This window comes from Larus michahellis, chromosome Z, assembly GCF_964199755.1.
Source record: "Larus michahellis chromosome Z, bLarMic1.1, whole genome shotgun sequence".
NCBI lineage: Eukaryota > Metazoa > Chordata > Aves > Charadriiformes > Laridae > Larus > Larus michahellis.
The window spans coordinates 86,507,639-86,533,238 of record NC_133930.1 but is presented as its reverse complement, the minus strand read 5'-3'; the positions used below and the strand labels follow the sequence as shown (position 1 = coordinate 86,533,238).

The window sequence follows — 25,600 nt, the reverse complement described above, 5'->3', positions numbered from 1 at the left end:
ACATTTTCTAGTAATTTCTTTAAACATTCAGCCATTAAAAAAAGCACACACAAAAACCACATCCAGTTCACCATAATTTTATTTTGCTGTATTCTGTACAAAGTACTGCGTTCTGTCCAGACCTCTGGAAAGTGATCAATTTATTTATTCTTTTCCCTGCTGAATGAGCCTTCATATGGATATATTCATTTTATTTTCTCATGCAGCTGTTTAACATCGCACTGCTAAGATATGTTTTTTGTGGAAATTATTTCGTGCCACATTGTTTGAAGGTTTAACTATTAATTTGTTCCTTGCCCTCAAAAAGCTACCATAGCGGTAGGTAGTATAAGGTTAGCCTTAACGTTCTATGAACACAAAAAAATAAACCAGACAAATTATTCACAAACAGGTACCTAATTCTAGTGTGGTGGTAAGTAGTTTACGAAATGCACGTAGAGTGCTTCGCCATCAGAACAGACACGTAATTTTCATGTTTGTTTTTACTGGCTTACTGCCACTGCTGAGTATTTCACTACAGATTCCAGAAAGCGTTTAGGTATGAAGTATAATGTCATCCTGAGTTGTTACTATAGCAGCAACAATTGTGATCAAGAATAAGCAAAATCATAAGTGCTGCTACAATTACATTGTTCCTTAAGCAGAAGAATTACTAGCTAAACCTTACCTTCTTCCAAAACTGTTTTGTTTTCTTATCACATCCCTGGAAAAATGTAAAATAGTATTTTTATGTGGACTTCTTCTGCAAGATTCAATTGCATCTCCTCTGTGTACATTGCCGGTTCCAGTCCTCCACTCATTGACGCGCATTAAAACATTTGCCTGCAGAATCTAGCTGTGTAACGAGACCTATTCAAGCAGTTTTCATTTTATGCTATGCAAATCACACTGTGCCTTCTCAGAGAGCTGCTCTACTCGCGTTTGTCAGAGGGTTTTTTGTTTGTTTGTTTGTTGTTTTTTTTTAAAATTTCTGACGGTGACCAGAGACCAGATTCCGCTTCACTTGCACACATGCTCAATTAGTAGCCTATGCGTATTATGAAATTTTAAACAGCAAGGAGTGACAAGCACCAGATCCAAAAGCAAGAGATCAGAAGGCAGATCTTGAGAAGATGGAGAGTCAGTCACGTATAAAAAAGGAACGCTGACATAGTAAGTACTTGAATAAACTGCATCTAAGTTCAGACCAATACTAGTTGTTAACTTTTTGATTACAGTTTAACCACTATAGCTTCTTTAAGATGGATGAATATGTACTCATTGTGGACTTAAAATCCTTCTTGATGGAAAGCAGGCTCCAGCACATTTCACTACGCTACACTAAATTCTATAACCCTTGCTTTAGTCTGTCCTTAGAAATGGAAATTCCTGTTGAGTTCTAATGCTTAATAGTCTGCATTTTTGCAACAACCCAAATATTCCATACACACAGTCAGTACTTAGGTACTATTCTTCCTATGTATACATAGGTGTTACAGAATTATAACACGTAAAAATCTAGATTTGTTTTGCTGGCTAGTTATATAAAATGCTTTTGGCTTTCTAACACAAAGTGGTAATTGTTCAGGCATCTTGGCTTTCAATAGCTTATATAAGACTAATTCGAACACTTGAAATACATCATAACATTACAAATGCAGAATGTTTTCATATCCCCAGTGGTATGAAAGCTAGGTTGTTTTTATTTATTCACTTTGACCAAGCCACTTGTCAATTGCATTCTCGTATTTTTGTGGTTCCTTTAACCAGTCTTGATGCCATCTAAGGTTGGCAATAACATTTGAGTAATTCTGCCCCAAACTTTGTTTCCAAATGATAAACTGTCTTTTGTTATACTCCTGAACAGAAGAGGAGACCTTTGGGTAATTTACTACAGAGCGGAGTATTTTGTCCAAGGAATGTACAATTACTGGGAATTTCACGGCAACGTTTGTTAGCTCATCTGCGTCATCAGAAAGGTCTGTAACAAACAAAAAGTCAGTTAAGAGCCAATTTGTATTTAAGTAAACTATTCAGTGAGTTAGGACATAAAAGCTGTAACATACCAAACAGTTGTGGAAGTACTGAACGGCCATCTGAGTATGCGATATATTTCCATTTGCCAGTTCGAAGCATGTACGTGGAAGAATTCACATTGCATCCGTGGAACTCACTCAACACCCACGAGGGCCGTGGCCCTCTGGGTGAGACTTCATTTTCAGCCTTTCCACAAAGCAGCGGCATCAGAGAGTGTCCACTAAGGTTCTGTGTGACAGGAATTCTTGCTATATCTAAGCAAAGATATACAAAGTCAAAATGCTACTGCGGTTACTGTGACTAAAAAAACCCAACATAACACTACAGGCGTCACACATAAATTTTATTACAATAATAAAACATGTATTCCTAATTGTTCTCCTTGTAGAACCCAGGAACACCAAGATACACAAATAATAATAAAAAACCTTAAGGAACTTTCCAAGGTCGGCTGCCCACCATCTTGATCCAAAGCAGTATCAGCTATGTCTAAGTCAATCATTAACAGACATTTGCTAAAAACAATTGCAATAGCCTCCAGTGATGGGTGGTGCTTTTTTATTTTTTTAAATCATGGGTTTATACCCTTCCCTTCTGCTCTGACCACGTCAGGCAGGAGAAAGAGACTGTCATAACATGAAAGGCCTCTACAAGCTCCATATCCAACATGGCCTAACCATTCATTTCTTTGATAATAACGGTTTTAAGCTCCTGTCTAGCATTCCTCATTACGGAATTACAAAACACTTTATGGAAGGTGGTCATTACAGTTACCATCTATAACTGTTGGGGAAACTGAGGAACAGAGCCACTTGTTTCTCTGGTAGGGCTGGAGATAAAGATGGTATCAGAGGTGGCATCAACACAGTGTGTATGGAAAACACTGGATGACTGTATAGCCTACTTGATGCCCCCTGGAAGATGCTGTAACTTGAATAAGCTCCGCAGCATCAATTTACATCACAAGTGTCTCTAGCTCCCAAAGATCAGCTCAATATTAAGAGGCCACAAGGATCTCTCAGGGCCATTCTGAAAAACACAGCTGAGAATCCCAGGGATGTTACCTAAACTTTGGCATGTCCTAAAAATGGGGTATGACAGTACTGCTATTTTTAATCACCCTACAGAACATAGCATACAGTCATTCAAAATTCAACACTTCCCATTTCACACCGTGCAGCTGTGTGCACTGTGGTAGTATTTTATCCTCAGTTCTATGCCGCGTGGTGATACCCAGTGCATACACATTGCCCACAAGTGGCTTTTTCCTTCACCAGCACATATCTTCCTTTTACTCCTCTGTTTTCACAGCATATATACCTGTCTTTAATCCATGGTTCTTCCTTGAGTAAATAAAAAGGCCAGCATTTGACTAAGCACTAAGAAGACCTGTAACATGTAAACCCCGTAGCACCCAGTGTGCGGGCTAAAAACTTGAACAAATACTTACTACATTTGAACAAATGAAAAAGGGATGTGTCTTCTATCATCCTAAACCAGCAATAGTATTAATTGCAGTAACTGAACCTAAACTGTATCTAAAATACATCTGATTGTTATAAAAAAATAAAAAGGTGATAAACCCCAAATAATCTTATATATAATAATTCACTGTAATTGTGCTGATGACAGTAACACTACTAAGGAACATCATCAGCTCCTTCATTTAATTTTTACATCCATTTTTTTGCATTTTGTATTAAGTCTGCATGTATGCTCCACAGATAAACTGTTATCTCCTGTTGTGTTACTACATTGCCTCACCAAATAGATACGTAATTCTGACTATAATACAAATGCATAATAATAATAGTAACCGTGAAAAAAATTTCAATTTGAAATTACTTAACTCACCAAGCATAGTAGGATATATATCCACAAGAGATACCACATTTGGTACTTGCTGCTGTTCTTTTATGCCTGGCCCCATAACTAAGAGAGGAACATGGGAACTTCCTTCATACATGCTCATTTTATAGAACTGCCGGTGTTCCATAGCAAGTTCTCCATGATCTGCCGTGAATATAACGACTGTTTTTTTAAGAAGCCCAGTATCTCTCAGAGCTGAAATCACCTCACCTGTAACAAGAAAAAGATACTGAAAAGGATACCTTCAAAATATTCCTTCCGACTTCTGTACCTGCAAAGCAGCATGCAAACCCTGAGGAATCCTAGATGGAGGGTTGGAAACTCCTCTCCCTGCCACGGAAGGCAGAGCTCAAAGCACTCAGCCCAGAATAATGCACAGTCGTCAATGAGTTGCAGGGGTTTGGCTCCCAATGAAGCGTGGAGGGCACTAAACAACAACCATAACAATTTCAAAAGGCAAGGAGGCACCACAGGACAAGCTGCGTTTTTGCTACAGTCACTTCTGTTTAATTTCTAGCGTAACTAATAATAGTTATTTCAACGGCAGTAAAATAGGACAGCACACGCCCTGACACTACATTTAGGGTGAAGGACTCTTGACAGTACCCACCTTACACATAACCAGTGCAAGTCTCTCCTTCCTGTGCCTGTACCCCCACAGGAGGCCCCTGCACATACATCTGTGCAACGGAGACAGGGCCAAGATCAATGAAGTCGGTAACAAAGCAAACTTACACATCTTTAATGTTAAAACACTAAGATGATCCTTGCTTAAATAGACTAGTTAAAAACATAAAAGACATTACCAAATTAAACCCCAGCACAGATACTTTGCAGTACCTTCATTTTCCTAAAACCGTCAGGCTGCCATCAATCTCTTTTCTTTCATAAAATGTGCAAGAGTCATTCTTTGTCTTTTAAACTACTTTATCACACTGACATTGCTAAAAATATCAGCTTATTTATTAATGAATTTAATATTAGAATGCAAGGGAATTCTTGTTCTTTCATGGTCACTTTTCAAATTAAGAAATAAAACACTGTAAATGAAGACAAACTGGCATTGTAATTTTTATGTATATAGACCTTACTGCAAACTAGGAAAAATACTGAATGCCTAATTAGGGGTTTTTTTTTTCTTCTTCTTAACTTTCAATAATATGCTGCTAAGATAGACTTTAAAGGTAACTTTACTGTTTAGTCTAGGTGTTAATAGCTGTCATCCAGTCTATGCATTTGAAATCAACCTCTGAGGAAACTGCTTATGCCCTAAAATTTATCTTTGCTTCCAGCTTTGCTTTGCTGGCCTGTCCCCTTCACAACCGTTTCCATTATTTCAGTTAGCACTTAATCAAAGAGTATTTAGTTCCTCTTTAGTTCCACATGGGTCCAGTAACATTTTGCTGCAGTAACTGGGCTTTTACAGGGTCTCTCACTGGTGATTGTGATTACTTTTCAAAGTGCTCTGAATTCACCTTGCAATAGCCTTAAAAGCTATCCAGTTATTTATCATATAGACTGATTAAGCAACACCCATGTGCTTTACTCCCAAATCTAAATTGTGTTTTATTTTTTTCCCAGAAGACCACCCCAATCAGCATTTTATTAAAGAAGTCAGAACAAGAAAACTCACTGTATAACGAAACATTACCTACCCAGCATAGCATCTGTCTCCGCACACATCGCATAATAAAATGCTCTAATATTTCTCACTTCTTGCTTTGTAAACTCTCCTGTGCAATTCTTGGTGTAAGATGAGTAATAGTCTACTGGATGCATCTCTGAAAAAGAAGACCACTTGGGTATTTTAATAGCTTCATAAGTTACCTAAAAATAAGAGAAAATCAACATTACTTTAGCAACTGAATTAAATATTTTTTTAAAAAAAACAGATTTAATTTAAAACTTTTAAGCATAAATTCACAGTTCTCAATTTGTGGTCCAGGAAACACCAGCTGCTTATCTGTTACATAGTGCTGCTACCTCCTCCATACTTCCCCTCTGCTTCCACAGGTATCAAGTCATTTTGAGAGTGCTATAAAAATCAGCTAAAAACTAAGGCTAGGAGCCAGAAACACGTGCTCTACCAGCTGATGCCTTTTTTAAGAGAGACACCACAGAGCAACCTTCTAGAACTGTACTCTAGAGTAAGTATTGGCATAGTGTCTCATTAACTACAGGATAACTATAAACCCTATGTATCAAAAAGTTAGGGTATTATGTGAGCCTACAGAACAACATGGAAATTTACTTAGTCTGGGAAGGTCTCCAGGACAGTGGATGGCAAGTCTTGACATCTTGATAAAAAAAGTCAAATGTCAAACTTTCTAATACTTTTCTATTTGTTTCCACACATGTCAATCCATTTAGTTATAAAGAAGTGTAAGATCAGTTTGAAACTAAAAAGTAGGAGGCAATCAATTACAAATAATGCTGGATTTGAATATTCAAATTGGCATGCTCACAGATATTGTGTGCTGCATTACCACCTTTAGAGCCTCAAAGTTTGACATATATTTAACCTTGGCAGTCATACTTGGAAGTATTCCCTTAAGTGCTGCAAGGACGGCAAGGAAGGAGAGGCAGGGGTGTGGCTCTGGCCATTAGGGAATGTTTTGATTGTATGGAGCTAGATTCCAGTGATGGTAAAGTCGAGTGTTTATGGGTAAGGACAAAGGGGAAGGCAAATAAGGGAGATGTTGTGCTGGGAGTATGCTACAGACCACCCAACGAGCATGAGGAGACAGATGAAGTCTTCTGTAAGTGGCTGGCTGAAGTCTCGCCATCGCCAGCCCTTGTTCTGGTTGGGGACTTCAACCTGCCGGGTATCTGCTGGAAATACAACACAGCAGGGAGCAGGCAGGCTCGGAGGTTCCTCGAGTGCATGGAAGAGAACTCCCTGACACAACTGGTAGGGGAGCCTCCCAGGGGAGGTGTCTCGCTAGACCTACTGCTCACAAAGAGAGAAGGACTAGTGGGAGATGTGGTGGTCGGAGGTCGTCTGGGGTTTAGTGATCATGAAATGGTCACGTTTTCAATTCGTAGCGATGTAAGGAGGGGGGTTTGCAAAACCTCCACCTTGGACTTCCGGAGGGCGGACTTTGACTTGTTCAGGACACTGGTTGAGAGAGTCCCTTGGGGGACTCAGGACTTTGTCCTGAAGGGCAAAGGGGTCCAGGAAGGCTGGACGCTCTTCAAGAAGGAAATCTTAAAGGCCCAGGAGCAGGCTGTCCCCAAGCGTCGCAAGTCTAAAGGGCGGGGAAAATGGCCAGCCTGGATGAATAAGGAACTTCTGCTGGGACTTAGGAATAAAAGGAGGGTTTACCACCTTTGGAAGAAGGGACAGGCAACTCAGGAGGACCACAGAGATCTCGTTAGGTTATACAGAGAGAAAATTAGGAAGGCAAAAGCCCAGCTGGAGCTCAACGGGGGGGAAGTTGCAACCAAGGATGAGGAGAAGGCTGAGATCCTTAATGCCTTCTTTGCCTCCGTCTTCAACAGTCAGACCAGCTGTCCCCAGGGTGCTCAGAGCCTCCTGAGCTGGGAGATAAGGATGGAGAGCAGAACAACCCACCCATAATCCAGGAGGAAGCAGTCAGTGATCTGCTTCTGCACCTAGACGCACACAAGTCGATGGGGCCGGATGGGCTTCACCCAAGAGTACTCAGGGAGCTGGCGGGAGAGCTCACCAAGCCCCTCTCCATCAGTTATCAACAGTCTTGGTCAACAGGGGAGGTACCAGATGACTGGAGGGTGGCTAATGGGACACCCATCTACAAGAAGGGTCGGAAGGAGGATCCGGGGAACTACAGGCCTGTCGGCCTGACCTCAGTACCAGGAAAGATCATGGAGAGGATCATCTTGAGTGAGCTCTCACAGCAAGTGCAGGGCAGCCAAGGGGTCAGGGCCAGCCAGCAGGGGTTTAGGAAGGGGAGGTCCTGCCTAACCAACCTGATCTCTTTCTATGACCATGTGACCCACCTTCTGGATGCGGGGAAGGCTGTGGACGTTGTCTGTCTGGACTTTGGTAAGGCCTTTGACACCATCCCCCACAGCATTCTCCTGGAGAAGCTGGCGAATCCTGGCATAGATAAGTGTACTCTTCGCTGGGTTAAAAACTGTCTGGATGGCCGTGCCCAGAGAGTTGGGATTAATGGGGTGAAATCCTCTCGGCGGCCACTCACCAGTGGTGTCCCTCAGGGCTCGGTTTTGGGGCCAGTTTTGTTTAATATTTTTATCAATGATCTGGATGAGGGGACTGAGTGCACCCTCAGTCAGTTTGCAGATGACACCAAACCAGGTGGGAGCGCTGATCTGCTGGAGGGTAGGAAGGCTCTACAGAGGGACCTGGACAGGCTGGATCGATGGGCCAAGGCCAACCGTATGAGGTTTAATAAGGCCAAGTGCCGGGTCCTGCATTTCGGTCACAACAACCCCAAGCAATGCTACAGGCTTGGGGCAGAGTGGCTGGAAAGCTGCCCAGCAGAAAAGGACCTGGGGGTGCTGGTGGAGCCAGCTTAACATGAGCCAGCAGTGTGCCCGGGTGGCCAAGAAGGCCAACAGCGTTCTGGCTTGTATCAGGAATAGCGTGGCCAGCAGGAATAGGGAAGTGACGGTGCCTCTGTACTCGGCGCTGGTGAGGCCTCACCTCGAGTGCTGTGTTCAGTTCTGGGCCCCGCTGTACAAGAGGGACATTGAGGTGCTGGAGCGTGTCCAGAGGAGAGCGACCAGGCTGGTGAGGGCTCTGGAGACCAGGGCATCTGAGGAGAGGCTGAGGGAGCTGGGCATGTTTAGCTTGGAGAAGAGGAGGCTGAGGGGAGACCTCATTGCCCTCTACAACTCCCTGAAAGGAGGGTGCAGAGAGGTGGGGGTTGGCCTCTTCTCCCAGGGGAATAATGACAGGACCAGAGGAAATGGTCTGAAGCTGCGGCAGGGGAGGTTTAGGTTAGATATTAGGAAGAATGACTTTACCGAAAGAGCGGTCAGGCACTGGACCAGCCTGCCCAGGGAGGGGGTTGAGTCACCAGCCCTAGAGGTGTTTAAGAAACGACCAGATGTGGCACTTCAGGGCAGGCTCTAGTGGCAGAGACTGTAGGTTGTTTGGTTGGACTTGATGATCTTAAGGGTCCTTTCCAACCATGAAGATTCTGTGATTCTGTGTGCATTTAACACAGTTAATTACTTCTATATTGCAGATTTAAAGCACAAATTACCACAAAACAGAGCTGTAATCTCAGTATGGAAAACTTAAGTTTATTAAATAAAACCACAGCTGTTGCTCTCATTTACCTCTGAAAATCTCTCTAACAAACAGATCTGAGGCCTAGATCGTGGCACAGCGGCTCTGGTGCCTGTGCAGCAGCACGTTCCCAGGGCTGCAACCACAGATCCACTCCTGGGTTGGCCCCAAACACAGGCTGCACTGGTGATATCAGACTAAAGCCAACGAATAAAGGTAACCTGGTAGTTCAGCAAAGTTCTTGTAAGTTATAAATCAGTAGTGCCATTAATGTAAGACAGCATGACTAATAGGAGAAGTTATGAGTTTCACAGCTGGTTAGTTAAGAATCGCAGAATGGTAGGGTTGGAAGGGACCTCTGGAGATCATCTAGTCCAACCCCCTTGCCAGAGCAGGGTCAAGAATAAGGCAGGTACCTAGGAACGGGAACAGACTGAAGAAAGTAACCACCAAAACATATGTCAAGCCAAACAAAAACCATGTATGGCTAGATGGACCGAGTGCACCAAGCAGTCACCGCAAGTTTTGGGGTCTACGACCACTGCGGACCACCAGAGGGACAACCACGACTCAACCACGCATGCGTTCTATAGGAGGGGACTGTGTAAATGAGTTCCAAGAATTTGAGTGAATATGATAACCATTCCCGGACGTCAAAATGCATATGTATGTGATAGCCTAATAAAAACTGTGTTTTGTTTAACATACAGTATGCACGCTAGGAGGAACGATCCCACACACATCCAGCACTGCAATAAAAAACGCCTACCTTCTAAAACGCAAAACAAGTCTTAGAGGGTTTCCCTTTAACCAGATTTTACGGTAACACTGGTTCCTGGAAAAGTAACTGATACACACTGTCCAAGGGGCTCCAGGCAGCACAATAGCAACCAAAGTTATCCCTAGAAACATTACATCCCTGTTTACTGGTGCAGCAATTTAACTATCATTGATAGTTAAACTGGACCCAATTTGGTATGCCTCATGGTGTGCCATGGATAACTATGAGCTATCTGAGGAGCTACTAGCATAGCATCTGTCTCAAGCACATGCCATCTTTGACCACCAGTGCTGTCACGGCCACGTGTTCCAATACCCACAAAGCTCCACCTCCCTCGACAGCCCATATTCTCTCTTGAGTTATCTAGTGTAATAGATAGAATCATGTTTGTTAACCAAATCAGGCTTTCTTAAAGGCTGGTGAAAACTTACACTGTTTCGACTCTTCACATACTTAAATCGCAGGCATCCAGCGTGTTATCTGGTGCACTTTGATACCTCAAGGCCTAAATCACAGGCATCTGGTGTGTTTTAACACTTCAAAGGGAAGAGCTAAGTTGTGAGATAAGCTGAAAAGAGTCTCCCCAAGGACACTGATAAAGATGAGGAGCCTTCAGCCTCACGACCATCAGGAGGCGGGACAAGACCGACCCCCTAGCAACACGTCGCTCAGACACGGAATATACCAGGATTGACACATATACGGGAACCAGAAGAGTATATATAATCAACTACTTTCGGGAAGGGGTGTGCGCCGTTGGCGGAGCAAAGACTCCCCGGCCGCCCAGCGCTGTTTTGCTTGTTGCCGCTTGCTTAATAAACTAATTTGATTAATTGGACTGGTTCCTGTCAATTATTGGGCCTCAATCTATAACATCTAGCAGAGGTATTAAGTCATCTAAAGAGTTGGTAAGACAGCAAAAGTTAGAGTGCCCATAACATACAGACAAAACCCAGCTTTGGAATAATCAGACATACCAAAACTTAAGTTTCCTCAGGTGCTATAGAAAATACGCTACAAGAAGAAACCATGGACTGCTTCACTCATCTTCCTATGGCTGAAGGTCCTTGGCTACATAAAGTCATGTTTTAGACTCCTCAAATGGTTATTTGTTAGTTTCTTAAGATATAATGGGAGCAAAAAGTATCCCTCTCTATCCACAATTCATCAGAAGACGGAACCCTTTTCTACAGGACTACAACCTTGTTTTAAGGATTCACAAAGTCATAATCCCTTTGTCTGTCGGTTGTAACTCATAGCTATGAAAGAAGCTACATGCCCTGAAAAAGTGACAGCTTGTGCAAAATACAGGGGACCACCTGATTAGCAACACAGGGTTTCATAAACATACCATGTTGATACTCCGTTCTGTACTAGCTCCCTGTTAAACATATAATTTAATTCACGTTCTTCATCTGTGCACTCAAACTTCTTCATGAGATTGACCTCTGCCATTTTCAAAGATGACTTCTTCCGTGGCCAAAACACAGATACATTCCAGAAGCATCAGCCAATGGTCAATAAATGGTAACATGTAGTTCACATAACTGAGTATGTGCATCTAGTGATGAAAAGGACCTCAGCAAACCATGGAATTTAAGTGCTCTTAACTGGATCAAGGATGACAAAAATTTGCCAGAGATGTAATAATTCTGTCTGTGTCTTGAAAAAAGGTACCCCCACTTCCCAAGACATGTCTAACCAAGCAACTCACACCTAGAAAGTTGTCCTTACTATCCGAACTAGATCTTACTTTTTGCAAATGAAGGGTTTTTTTCCCCATCCACTTCTCACCATTCCTAGAAGAAAAGAACCCCAAACCCTCAATCTTACACAGAAATTCACATCTCTCAACCTTAATTTGTATATCCTTTTTTCTAAGTCCCTGTATTTTTGTTGCACCTAAATAAACAGATTTTGCAGTTCCTCAGTAGAAAATGCCAAATGAGTTATATAAATCATGTATGGGTTTTTTTGAAATAGGCATAAAGTCTTTTCAAACCTATTTCTCAGTTCTTCAGCTGCAGATAAACTTAATGCTGCCTTTATGCAGTTGTAATCCATTAATATTCTTATGACAGATAATGGCACGTGGAGACCACACAAGGGAGAGCAAAAATATTTACTGCTTCTTTGGGATAGAGTGCTATCTGCTAGCTTTCCACATATGGACATAATGGGTAAAAACATGGAAGAGCTACAGTAGCATGAAAAGAAGTTAACAGAAAAGAGAGAGTTCTGCTGTGTCTTACTGCTTTAGGTTCATATTGTAGCAAAAGTCAATCTCTCACTATAAAACTCAGACAGAATGACTACATATAGCATCATTTATAACAAGCACAATACAGAATGTTATGAACAATGAAGTCAGACCATTATTGAAAAAACAATTACAATATAGCAACAATTTCATTCTCCATTTAATACGTTTCTAGCCATTGAACTACAAATTTAGTTATTGATTCAGTGACTACTGTTAACAAACCCTTTCCTACAACAGAGGAAAATTATTCATTTCTATTTGCTTAGCCTTAAACCAAAAATCAACATCTCATCCAAGTACTTTCTTACTGTGTACTGAAATATCAAAAACGGGTCCGACTTGAAAAATCACATGACGAATAAAATGCTATTCAAAATAAATACAGTTATAAATAAATCTATATTTAAATTTCATTTTCACATACCTTTTCAAGCCAATAGGGAGATGTTAAAAATGTAGAGGATCCAAAATTTTCTCCCGCATAGGGTGATGGATACGGGTGTGGTAAATTTAGTCCCAAGTAAAGTACAAATGGTTGAGTAAGGTTAATGGCTTCTTCCTTTATCCAATCTACTGCTTTATCAGTAGTCCGCCAGTCTGTTTCCATCACTCTCACATGTGTCTTATCACCAGTAAGCTTCACCATGGGTCTCCCTTCTTGCCGGAGCAGGAAGTCAACATCCCTCGTCCAGGCTTCTACACGGTTACTGAAAATACAGACACAAGACAAATACTCAGTGGAAAACATTTTCTCCACTTTTTCTCCAAGTCAAAAGTGACGAATTCCTGAAAAACTTCCCCTGTGTTTGTAGCTGCCATCTATTTGTAATTTCTACATAAAGGAGAATTGTTACTCAATTGATCAATAGCTATTGTGCATCTATTTTATATTCAAAGCTTTAGCCAATCTGTTTTCTGCTTCTGAATCTTCTTTCTTATTTATTATAATTTCATGTCAGAATGGTTCTTCTCTCATAACAAAATAACATTTAGAAATAGCATCTCCATGTTGTTGACCCTGCTCTCCGTTCTGGCTGGATTCACATACTACTTATCTGGTAAAGCAGGCCTTAGATTTTTGTTATTTGAGAAAGTCCTGTGGGAAATAACTTGCCTGGAGAGGCTGCCTTTAGAACCAAAGTTCTGTTCTTAGACCACACTATTAGAACATTTTTTAAACACTATTAATTACAACAAAAATCTGTAAGAGTGATTTATCTTATACAATTGCTTTTGATACAGTTGATAAATCTATAAAGAAAAGGGAATAACTGAGAATAAGAGTGTAGGGAGAAAGCATGAAGTGGGGGGAAAAAAAAAGACAACACTTTAATGATAAAATATTTTTGGAACAGATTTTCTAATGTCATGACAATTGTTGCCTCTCTAAAACCCTGAGAAACCTGAGCTGCAGATGTCCTTTGCCAGACTGAATGACACCACAACTGACAAAAACAAGGGCTGGGAGGAAACAAGATTTAAGACCTTGACTACATTTTGTTCACAGCAATTTCAATATAAACAAAGAAGTTATAAAAGATAATGTGACGCTGCTCAAGGTTTGATCGCATACTTTCATGAAAACACAGCATTATTATAGTTTAAAGAGGATCTAACCAGTTTTGTCCCCATAGAAATTTTAACGGCGTGCTTTTAACCTCCAGAAAAAACTATTCGGAATTATCTGTAACAATAATTTTAAATATTGTTTTAACTCCTTGTTTAAGCTCACTTTTTCAAGATAAGCAGGTTTAAACAAATTAATTAGAACAAATTAAGGTAGCTAGAGGGCCTAAAAAGAAATCATATTTCATACACATTAAAGTGAAGTGACAGTAAAGGACTGGGTCTGTCAGATTGCATCTAACATCACAATACTGACTTGCACAGAAAAAATTACTATGTGGGCCATAGGCCAGTCTGACTCTCCAATCAGACTGAGGTTAGGATCAAGTTTAAAAAAACCCAAACTCAAAAAACCTCCCCAAAAAACTCCACTTCAGACCCTTTCCACATTCTGGAGCAACACAGGAGATGTTTTGACACATCCAAGACCAAAACTAATCCTCAGGCAGAAAAGGAGAAAAAGATATGCCAAAGTAAGAGTCTTCAAAAGGCCAGGAGGAGAGGTGAAAAAGGGCGCAATACTAAATTAAATCCTTGAATTTAAAAGGAAAGAGCAAATCCTTGACAGATAATTATTCAAAACCTTCAGAAATCCAATTTTCAACACTTTAAATGGGAATGAAGGGGGATCATACCTGCTTTGCTAGCAGGTTGTACTACAGAGACCGTAACAAACACACGATTGAAAAAAGCCGATAAATAAAGAATGGGAATACGTCAATGTAACTCGGAAAATAAAGCTTAATGAACTACCATCATTACTAACCTAAGTGGAAGTAATCACATGACAGTCAGTAACTACATCTGTTTTAAATGTTAAGTGAAGACAGCCAGGGACATTCAAAAGGACCCACAGAGTCTTTTTGACAGGGAGCAGAGGCTTCCTGTACTCAACAGTCTGGAGGCTAAAGATCCAGCTCTTTCTCTCTGTTAATATGCATTTCTTTGTATGCACTTCCTAGAAGCCATTTTCGCCAAATATCATTAATCCACAGCTATGAATAATTATCTTATGAGTAAGTCACTTTCAAATGGATCCTTGTATATTTTACTATGTATTTTTAAGATACATAAATTTCCTTATTTACAGAGATGATTTCTGTTAGCAAGGCACTATTTGCAACAGGTTGGGACAAAGAAAAATCAATTTATGTCACACAACTGAAATGTTGCAGCAGAGAAGTTAACAATTCTTTTTTTATTAGGTAAATATGGGACCAGTGAGCAGTGGTGATTTTGTTGTTCAAAGAAACAACATATGTGCTTAAGAAAAGTTTCTAAAGAGGTAATACCGCTCACTGTGTTTCTGTGGAACAAGCTGATCTCCACTGAATCTACTACTCATCTTGTGCTAGCTGAACTGTTCTATATTCCTTCGCTAGTCTCCCTTTCAACAAGAAACTTAAACAGCAGGACATTTTAGTTATCTCCACAATGTACGTGAACCTTTGTTATAACTCTTCTACGCTATTTATAGATTACTTAATTCGCTACTTAAGGTTTTTAAACGTCTACACAGATGCCATGCTAGGAGTGAGATGCACATTTTTCTCTGACTGAGGAATTGTATTTGCAGTTTTCATTTTTTGCATCTAAAACTGTGTAAACTGCCATTTTCCAGTTCCTCTTGTGTAGGCATAGAAAGGCTGGCTAACCATGTGTTTATTTTCATTTATTTTCAAGACCTACCCACGCTTACTCAAATAATAATAAGGGTTTGATCCTATTAAGTACAGATCTCAAACTTTCACTGAAGGGAAAGTTAGAAAAAAATGTATCAAAAATTTGCACCTGGTTAAAATGCAGGACGAAGATCTAGGACAAAAGATAATTAAAAACTGCAACACCATAGACTTCAGTATTTTTCTGTTATCTTTGAAGTGCCTAAGAAATCAACCTCATGGGACCGAGCTACGCAAACATGATGTGATTATATGGTTACATCGTAATTTCTGTTTGTGAGACTCGAACCCTACCACTAAAGTAGATGAACCTATACATGGCAGAATGAGAAAAATCGGAGTACACAATTGTAACTCTCCTGATACTGGTGCTGCTACAGTTTTGCAAAACCCTGAATTGTCTTAATTTATTTCTCACCTGTGAAGACTTGGAACAAAAATATTTAGAATGGTACCAATAGAACCATTCAAATCAGAGAGTAGCAGATAAAATAAGTACAAGAGCAAGGTTAAAGCAATGGCGTGCATCAATAGCTAATGGCATCAATGAGATATGCACTCTGAAGAAGGGACTGTCAGTGTTAATATCACTGTACAGATGACTTGTCAGCAGCATCCTGAGAGCAGGATGGCAACCAGGTCATCGTGCTCTCTGTGTGCCATTCCTCTTCCCGTTATTCCGACGGAAAAACAGAATACAGTAAGATAGCCACAGTAAGGAAACAAAAAGGCTATTAGCCTAATGTTCCTGAAGACTGAAGTAAGCAAGATTTCAAGGCAAAATATCACACCACAGCAACTCTTCACTCCTAAAGAGTGTAAAATACCCATGCAAAGTGCCATTTCATGATTGCCAGCCAACAGGAAAATAGGAAAGATGATTGCTGCATCCCTTGCCAGTAATCCTGTTCAGACTACCTGAACACAAACCCTAGTATTTGTGAGTATGTTTGTGGGTATGAGATTGTGAGTTGGCAGGGTTAACAAACTTAGAAAGTTAACCAACATAACAAATATGTTCCTCTTCTATATGATCTCACATTAACATTTTCTTTGCATTAATTCCTACACAATAAAATTAACTTGAGAACTAAGGACAATCTGTTGTTCAGCTTGGCATTCCCCATGTAACGGACTTCATACTAAAGCCAGAATTCACCTCCTGTCTTCAGCTCAGGCAAATGAAAGCAAGACTTCTGGAATCTGGAGACTTACATGCAACCAACCTTTTTTCAGTGCCACCTTTGTGTTCCAGTTATCATATGAACAGCCAGGAACTCCTGGAACTACTTAGAGCTGTTCTTCTTTAAACCCGGAGTGACTTTAGATTAGAGATAAACAGATTTCAATGTTATAAAACATTTCTCTATCTCAGGGAAGGGCAGGGTGAGTGCATACTATTTACTATTTAGACAACACAGAATTTTCTGTGCACAAAAGTGATTCAGGAGAAAAGTGTAAGGGTCTGTATAATACTGCAGAAAATTTTCATTTTGTAGGGTAATTTCAATTTACTGAAAATCTATTCTAGAAATGCTTAAGAAATGATGCACCCACATAATCGTTTCTCTTTTGCTTCATTACATAGAACAAAATCTGACCCTTTGCTTTCTCAAAGAATGGTCTGTTACTGGCACTTTACAGTACGCTGTTAAGCCTAAGCTCTTCTGAAAAGCGTGAATGCCTCAGGCAGTCACAACTAACCAGCTCTACACTACAATAATACAAACATCTGTACGCATTCATCTTAATGTTCAGTTGTGTCTTGACAGAGAGGAAATTTTCCCAACATTCATACAAGCAAGCAAAAAGAACAGAATAATACTACAGCAGATGACTTTTTAGTACATTGTACAAATAATTATTTATTAGTGGAAAGAAAAAATAAAAGTCTTAAGAATAAGGCAGAATTCAGAAAAAAAAATTCAAAGCAAAAGAACAGAGACTGAACACCCATCTGTTCACAGTTAGATGCTGTTACTGAGAAGAGCTGCAGACAGAGACAAGAGAGAAGCATCAGTAGTACACAAATATGTACGCTGTCTGGTAAAGTAAGTAAACATTAAGTTTTTGCTGTAAGTCTGTATTTGAATAATCTTTCACTTCCAGTGTAAAACTGGTATACGGAAAAAAAGCTTTCTTTTCTTTTTGACAGTCCTAAACTGGAAAGTAAATTATTACTTTGGCCAGATTCTGAAGTGGGTACGCTTTATAAATTATTTTGTAGATCAAAAGCAGTGCATACAAGCAGCATACTATTAACTATTAATGTGACTTTTCAACGTCTGATTGCTTGTTTTAGTGACAGAAGTGAGGAAATTTTAAGTAAATCTAACCTGTTTAATATCAAGGAAAAAGCTACTCTTCATTATTATTTCAACAATGGACATCATGATTAGTCAAGGAGATAGTGCATCTTCATAAAAAACACACAGAAGGAAGACACCATGTTTCACCCCAACAGTCCCAGATACATTATGCTTATTGCTTTTTGAACATAATGCAGTTAGTCTCTAAATGTTTAAGTATTTTTCATAAATTGCTGCAATTCTAGTAATTTTTTTTTTTAAAAAAGAAAGCTTTACAGTATAGGAAGTACAGCAGAAGTCTGAAAATATATCGCCTTCAAAAAAAAAAAAAAAAGACCACCTCGTGTTTTGTGATGCTGGATTTAATTTTCAAGTATTATCAAACATGTTTCTTTGTTCTGCTTTTCCTACACTGCTAGTATAATAAAGCCAGGAAGTCTCAAGGCAAGAAGGGTTTATGAAAATTTCTCTTAGGGAGCCATACCAATCAATGATCAAGAATAACCTTCATTCGTGTTGGGCAAAACCACAGTCTTGATATTCACCTTCTGGTTACAGGTAAAAGCCAAAGTGCATCTGCATGGGATGTGCTTGCTTCTGCATAAAGTTGCAGAACAGACCTCTGACAGGTTCCTAACACAAGTTCTTTTAAATTAAAGCTACTACCATTTCAATCCGACACAGAAACCACCTGCCAGACCATTAAATGATTTATTCACTCCTGTTAATTTCACAGCAGGAAAACTTATCTGATTACCTTACTGAATGATGTCCAGAAGTATAGTCCAATTTCCCAAACTTCTGTGTACGGTAGCCATGCTTCTCCATGAGATCCATCCACGTTATGTAACCTGGATCTAGACCTTTGAAGTTATTCCAAGATTCTGTTAAATGAGTGAAAAGACCACTCCACATAGCTGGGGGGAAAGAGAAAAAAAAGGATATGGTTTTTGACGAGTAAGCAGTAGTTCCCATCTAAATCTAAGTTGAATGTACTTGAGAAGGGATCAGTCTTATTATTTTAGAGGTAAAAAGTCCACATTGTGATCCTGTAGAGCAAGGAATACAAAGTAGTACTCTTACATTTTCATCATCGATATGAATAACAACATTTACTAAAATAATCCCCAAAATCGCAGAAGGTGTCTTCTTTCCAGGCACTGTGCAATCATTAAATCAAGGTTTTCTATATATCAGGCAATTTTCTTACTGATTGCAGAAATAACATGCCATGGTAGTACAGATCCTGACGAAACAGTCATGTACAGAAAAATACTGAAGTATTCAATTAAAGCTACCAAAAGATATATTATGTATTTTTCAGAACACTTGGAATAAATATTATCAGAACGCAGTGCTAACAGCCACCTATTTATTCAGTTGTTATTATTTAATATTTCTTCCCGAGAACAGGAAAGAGATTTACTAGCTTTGTATTGGGAAGGGAGAGTAGTTCTGAATGCAGCTTCAGCACTGCTGGAGACAAACTGACAATTTCTCTACAAATCCTGAAGATTTTTTAAAAATACTGAAGCTTCAGTGAAGTTTGCAAAGGTTTGAGAGCTCACATATAGCTGGAAAAAAGAGAATTAAAAACCCCCCAAAAAACCAAAAACAAAAAGAAAGGAAGAAGCATGAAAAACAAAAGAGAAATGGATCAAACATGAGAATACCGTATAAATTCAGACATAAACTAAAAAAATTGGGTCTTATTTTAAAAAAAATCCCCCAAATTCAATCCTTTGAGATTTCCCATCATTACCACATGTCTAAATTGACATGTGCAAGTATTTATCTGATGATTTGCTTGGTCCTACCTGCACGGGAAGGACAACAAATTGGAGAATTGGTATAGGCATTGAGAAAGACTGTGCCGTATCTTTTCATAAAATTTATGAAAGGCAAATCCACAGTCTGATTTCCTGGATGAAATGTCAAGCGTCCATCCTGTAATCAAACAGAAAAACTATGTAAACAGCATTATCCCAAAATATTGCCTGCATTAATTCATGGATTTATTACCTTGAACATGTATTACTCAAATGTTGCCAATTCCATTCAGGTACGTAAAATAAAGTGTTCAGAAGCTTTAATTAGATCAACATAAAATGGATTACTTATGAAAAAGTATAATGTAAAAGATAAGTGGACATCTTTATAGTAAAATTACTTCCTTTCTATCACTATACATATTCTAAGCTTCAATTCTTGCAGGAGTAGTCTTGCATGACACATTAACAGGGATAGGTATGGCGAAAGAGGAAATGGAGTCAGTCTGAATCCTGATGCAGACGTGTGCACTGGTACGTATTTCTCAGAACTCATCCTCTTCCTCTTTTTAAAAGTTTTTCCACACAACATCTCTGTGAACTTATTTTAAACTATGGACTTGAAAAATGATCAGCAAGCCTGAAGGAAGCCTATTCTCCCAATGAAAAGCTGTTTGCAGTGGTTCCCTTTTGATACTTTATTGATCCCTTATTTTATCTATTTCCTTTAGCTAGAGTTTTGAATCAGTAACTTTAAAAAGACCCAAAATTTTGAATTGGTACTTTTACTGTACAAAATTATGATGACATGAAACAAGGTTTCACGTAGACTGTCCTGTTTCAGGTCACTGTCTTCTCCTGTAACTTGTATGTCTGTCCTTGGTTCAGTTAAGTTGTCTCAGCTCAGCTGCAGACTTACTGGTTGGCTCTTTTCGTGAAGAAACTGTTGTCTCTAGTTACAAATTCACCAGCTACTGGCTCATTTGTTCCAAAGACAATGTACAAATTACCACATCAGCCTCTGCATAATATATGCCAGCATGCAATTTCTTACCTCTAATGCCTTACCATACGTAGGCAATGGACCATCCTCCCAAGTTACTTCAAATTATTTTAAAGGGAGAACAGATCCTATATGAGAAACCACAGCAAAACAGCTGGTATATGATTGCTTGTAACCCTGCAGCCACATGCAGCCTACCAGCAGCAGAAGCCTACAAAAAATCCTATATCCATGCCATACATTGAGCCTCATTTGGCACAATGGGTTCCCGGCGTCTGCTGAAGCCAACAGTCATTACATGACATTAAGTACAAAATTGCACTGTGGCTTTTACTGTAATGCTTTGCTAAGTGAGAAATCTTGAAAACAATTATTTAGTGAGATACTACCTCTTCAACAGAAAATATTCAACTGAATGACCACTTTGCTCCTGCTGACTCATAACCAAAAATCAGCAGATATGACCAACAGTGAATTACGGGCGTTGCTTTCTCTTAATACTGAATAGGTATAATAAAAACTTCAATGACTGCTTCAGATGAAGACCTTTGATCATCTACTTCAAAATGTAAAGAACATATACAGTCTCAAGGGACGCAGAACCAAGGCCTTACCTTCTGTGAAATTTCACCTTTAGATAATGGTACATTTGAAACAGGTACAAACACTTCTCAGACATTTGAGTCACAGTGAAAACTCCAAAGTATAACGGAAAATGCTATTAGCTTAGAGCAAGACAGGTAGATGGATGCATGGGTTCTGAGAACTGCTACCCTCAGTTTTTAATTAAGAAAATTAATTTATTTTTTCAAAGATTGTATTTGTTTTGAAAATAACTGTTTGAAACAAACATGTATTTAACATAATATTCTTCTATATGAGACAACAGGCAAGTTTACATGGAAAGAACAATAGTTTGTTTCTGTCTTCAGCACTTAAGAATACAGATCAGACAATCTAAGACTTGTTATTTCATACTATGTTGTTTCTGCACATTAGCAGATGTGTTTCTGAATTTTCACTTCAGTTTTACTAGCTTAATTTTCTGCAATAATTTGTGGGAGAACAGAAAAAAATAAAGATAAGTGAGAGCAAACCTGAAGAATTTACAGTCTGTGTTACTATTGCTTCCATTAACCACAATTCCCCAGTGGCAGGCACTCATCGTCCAAGTGAATATTTACAAAGAATACTGCAAATAGTCAGTCTGCAACATTTCAGAAAGAAGCCAGAAAGCAGAGTTAAGCACAGCATAACTGTGCTCCACAATAGAAAATTTACTGAAAATATTTTAAGGTTAGAATTATTCTGGCATTTTTTAAAGTATTTTAACCTTACAGCATGAGCACTTCATTACCTCACTAGCCACCCAGCCATTGCTCATGTACTAAGTCCGTAGTCAGAGACTAACATCATTTTCTTCACTCTTTAGAATTCAATGCAGGGACTGCATGCAGAAGAAAACAATTCCCTCCATTTGTTTGCTGACAGAAAATGCTATTGGATAACATGGTGTTGTAGAGAGAATCACTTCATTGGGCACCAAGAGAGCAAACTGCGGCATCCCAGCACCACGCTGCAGTGGATGACTACGCAGTAAACCAGGCCACTGGAGATCAGAATATGATAAAAGACTGATCACCAGATTTTGTACACTACTACAAATGTCAACTAGAACAAGCAGTCAGGAGAAACTGGAAACAAAGCTGTAATCTGCAATATGAACTTGAAAGGAACTTCAGGCTGAAAGTGCTCTTAGAAAGTACACAACTGATTTGTCATCCTGTCAACAACATATTCACAAGTTTCTCCAACAAAGATATTGTTTGTTTGAACTGCTGGAGACAAGAGTTCATTCTTTCGATACTGGACAGGCAGGCGACGTGTCTATTCAGTGAAAGAAGCTTCTTTAACAGGCTGAGAATCTACAGCTATTTCTGGAAATCTCTCCAAGAACTGCGTAGGACTTCCGGGTTATGAAGTACCTGAGACCACACATTTATTCTGAGTGACATAAGCAAGCACACTTCATCCAGGAACTTGAGCTGCACTGCAAGCAAAGCCTGTCATCACCTAGTTATCCTCAAGTAGCAGTTTAGGAGCTGAATTCCCGACTGGCACATTCCACCAGCAAGCCCTGCGGGAAGCACAGCACTCAATGTGACACGAGCAGAAAGCTGGCTGTTCAAGCAAGAGGCCCCTGCTCTGCAGGACGAACACAATCCAGCATCACTGAGAAGAAAATTTTCATCACTCGTGACAAAACAGGTGTGGTTCTTTCACAGACAGCTTCACCTGTGACACAGGCAGGCACACTTTCAAATGAAAGCCCCTACCTTGTGACAGCCTGCAGGACTTAAGCTTTTTTTTTTTCCCCAGAAAACCTGTAAGTTTCAACAGTATAGCAGTACTCTTCCCCTTTTCTACTAGCGATGCAATCAAAATGGTTCATCCATTTCTGCCTTCAAATCCATCTCATAAAAAACTTATCCAGCACAACAATTCTTTTAACTTATTCTCCTTTGCGTGCACTACCAAATACGACACTTTTCAGAACTGGCACCTTGTTCTTAATTGGTTTTGTAAAGAACATTACAAACATCCGGGGTTCTGTCTTTCATTTTTGTAAGGTCTACCTCGCTAATCCCCATAAGGGAATCATGAGAATCTCCCTGTTTACAGGATGACATACAGAAGCCTTACTAAGATTTGTCTGCAGCTTCTGCTAGCATCTGGAAACAAACTGGCCATTGACGAAGTCCCAGAACCTAAACTGTTACAAATCTGGCATTTTATTGGTAAATAATAGTTTTACTAAAGGTGAGAATTTGGAGAAAAATTCCAATCTACAAAACAACACATCACTTTGGAATGTTAAGAGAGACGATATGCTTAAAATACATACAGTCAGAGGAAGGAAAGTAAGTAAGGAGCTACTGCTTTATCTTGTAAATCATAGCAAACGTGCGTTTTAAGAAGGGGTTTGAAGAAGGATAATATGTGTTTACCAAATACTTCAGAACAATTCATCCCAAGAATGACAGGCAGCAGCCAAGAAGTCAAGTGCCCTTACCCATGCTGTCAAGGATGGCATACTGAGATGACTGGGTGCCAAGTGTTGATTTCTCAACAGTGAATGAGAAGTGATGAGATGTGAGAGTCCTTGGAAGTAATACGATGGAGCTTTTGTTTGATTTAACAGGAACGAGAGCTCAGATGAGGCAGAGAAACCAAGGCTTTTCCTTTCCCCAAAGTAAAACCTTGATAAAAGCATTTCCAGAATGCTGGGTGGGCAGACAGAAGCACAGTGAGAAAAGGGTGACAAAATGTGCTGTTTTAACTGTAAACAAGGGAATAGACTTAGTATTTGTGAATGAAAAAAAATAAATAAAATCTTTTCTACCTCTCTGTGGTTTAGAAGAAATGTACCAATAAGTCGCTGTAATAAAACCAACAGAAATTTATAAAAACATACCTACTGTCTCCTTTTAACTGTAGATATTCACCCGACAATTTTATTGTAATATTTGTTATACTTAATAATAAGTCTAAGTAAGTCAATACACGATGCCCAACAGCTTAACTCTGTCATTTCATCTCTTATTACAGACACTCTCCATTTCATCTGTTGTGGAGACCTAACATTCTTAGGATTTACAATAAGAACAACAGTGACTTTTCCTTTCCTTTCTGCTTTTCAAGCCAATAGAAAAGCATACATGCGCTGGTAGCCCAGAAAGCCCCCGCAGCCTGGGCTGCAACCCCAGCAGCGTGGGCAGGGGGGTGAGGGGGGGATTCTGCCCCTCTGCTCCGCTCGGGGAGACCCCCCTGCAGTGCTGCCTCCAGCGCTGGGGCACCAACAGCAGAAGGACACGGAGCTGTTGGAGCGGGGCCAGAGGAGGCCCCGGAGATGCTGGGAGGGCTGGAGCCCCTCTGCTGTGAGGACAGGCTGAGAGAGCTGGGGGGGTTCACCCTGGAGAAGGGAAGGCTCCGCAGAGACCTTCCAGCCCCTTCCAGTCCCTAAAGGGGCTCCAGGAAAGCTGGGGAGGGACTCTGGAGCAGGGAGGGAAGCCATGGGACAAGGGGGAATGGTTTTTACTCTGGAAGAGGGGAGATTTAGGTGAGATCTTGGGAAGAAATTCTTTGGTGTGAGGGTGGTGAGCCCCTGGCCCAGGTTGCCCAGAGAAGCTGTGGCTGCCCCATCCCTGGAGGGGTTCAAGGCCAGGTTGGACGGGGCTTGGAGCAACCTGGGCTGGTGGGAGGTGTCCCTGCCCAGGGCAGGCCTTTAGGCTCCCTTCCAATTCTAACCATTCTATGATTTGGAGCAGCAGGTCTGCTCTGTCAATTACTGCCCTACCCCACAGTCCCGATGACCTGTCCCCACCTGCCTCCAGTTGCAGTGACAAGCTGTAGGTACCACAGCTGATCAAGGGAACGGGTTATGCAGAAGTTTCTGACTACTGTAATGCACCTGGTGAAAACGTAGAGCGCACTCCAGGGAAGAATGAGGAGGTTGGCTTAGATAACAAAAGTTACCTTGTGAAGGCCTGCCCTCATGGTTCTAAGAAAGCCCTGCGCCCCGTGGAGATGACAGAGAATAAAAAACAGCTCTATTTTCGAAAGCCTGTGGTTGTAACCTGGGCATAGCCGTCGCTGCCACATCCTCGGAGGTCCCAGTCAGGCCCGGACCGGCAACATGCCACCGCCGAGACAGCCACGGCCGCTCTCCCGCCCTCCCTCACCTGGACACTCACCAAGGAGTCGCAGGCCACCAGCACCACGCTGGGCCGGGGCTGGCCCCCGGGAGCGACTGGCCGCGGCCTCCTCCCCGCCCAGGCCGCGGCAGCCATGAGGAGCAGCGCCAGCCCGGCCCGCCCCAGCGGCCGGCCGCCGCCCCGCATCGCTGCGACGCCGCCAAGCCCCTCTCCCGAAGAGAGGGGAGCAGCGGCCCTGACAGCCGGAGCCGCCCACCGTCCTCGGCCCCGCGGACCGCCGCTGTGGGCGTGCCTCGGGAGACGGGAACTACATCTCCCACAGGGCCCC

General features: G+C 40.8%; 1 protein-coding gene across 4 annotated transcripts; it reads right to left on the bottom strand.

Moving 5' to 3' along the window:
- Positions 1–61: 61 nt before the first annotated feature.
- On the bottom strand, positions 62–25,559 carry ARSK (arylsulfatase family member K). Of its 4 annotated transcripts, none has more exons than XM_074570565.1 (9): positions 25,312–25,559; positions 23,631–23,897; positions 19,603–19,732; positions 18,543–18,702; positions 12,593–12,875; positions 5,541–5,712; positions 3,871–4,095; positions 2,046–2,270; positions 62–1,960 (listed from the first exon to the last, which is right to left on the bottom strand). In XM_074570565.1, exons 1-9 carry the CDS (start codon positions 25,456–25,458, stop codon positions 1,686–1,688), a joined length of 1,884 nt encoding a protein of 627 aa, XP_074426666.1. In that variant the 5' UTR covers positions 25,459–25,559; the 3' UTR covers positions 62–1,685. The 4 variants fall into 4 exon arrangements, with proteins under 4 accessions (XP_074426666.1, XP_074426667.1, XP_074426669.1 ...); XM_074570566.1 differs by having other exon boundaries at positions 23,631–23,841; positions 25,312–25,551; XM_074570568.1 differs by lacking the exon at positions 23,631–23,897 and having other exon boundaries at positions 25,300–25,559.
- Between the last annotated feature and the right edge of the window lie 41 nt (positions 25,560–25,600).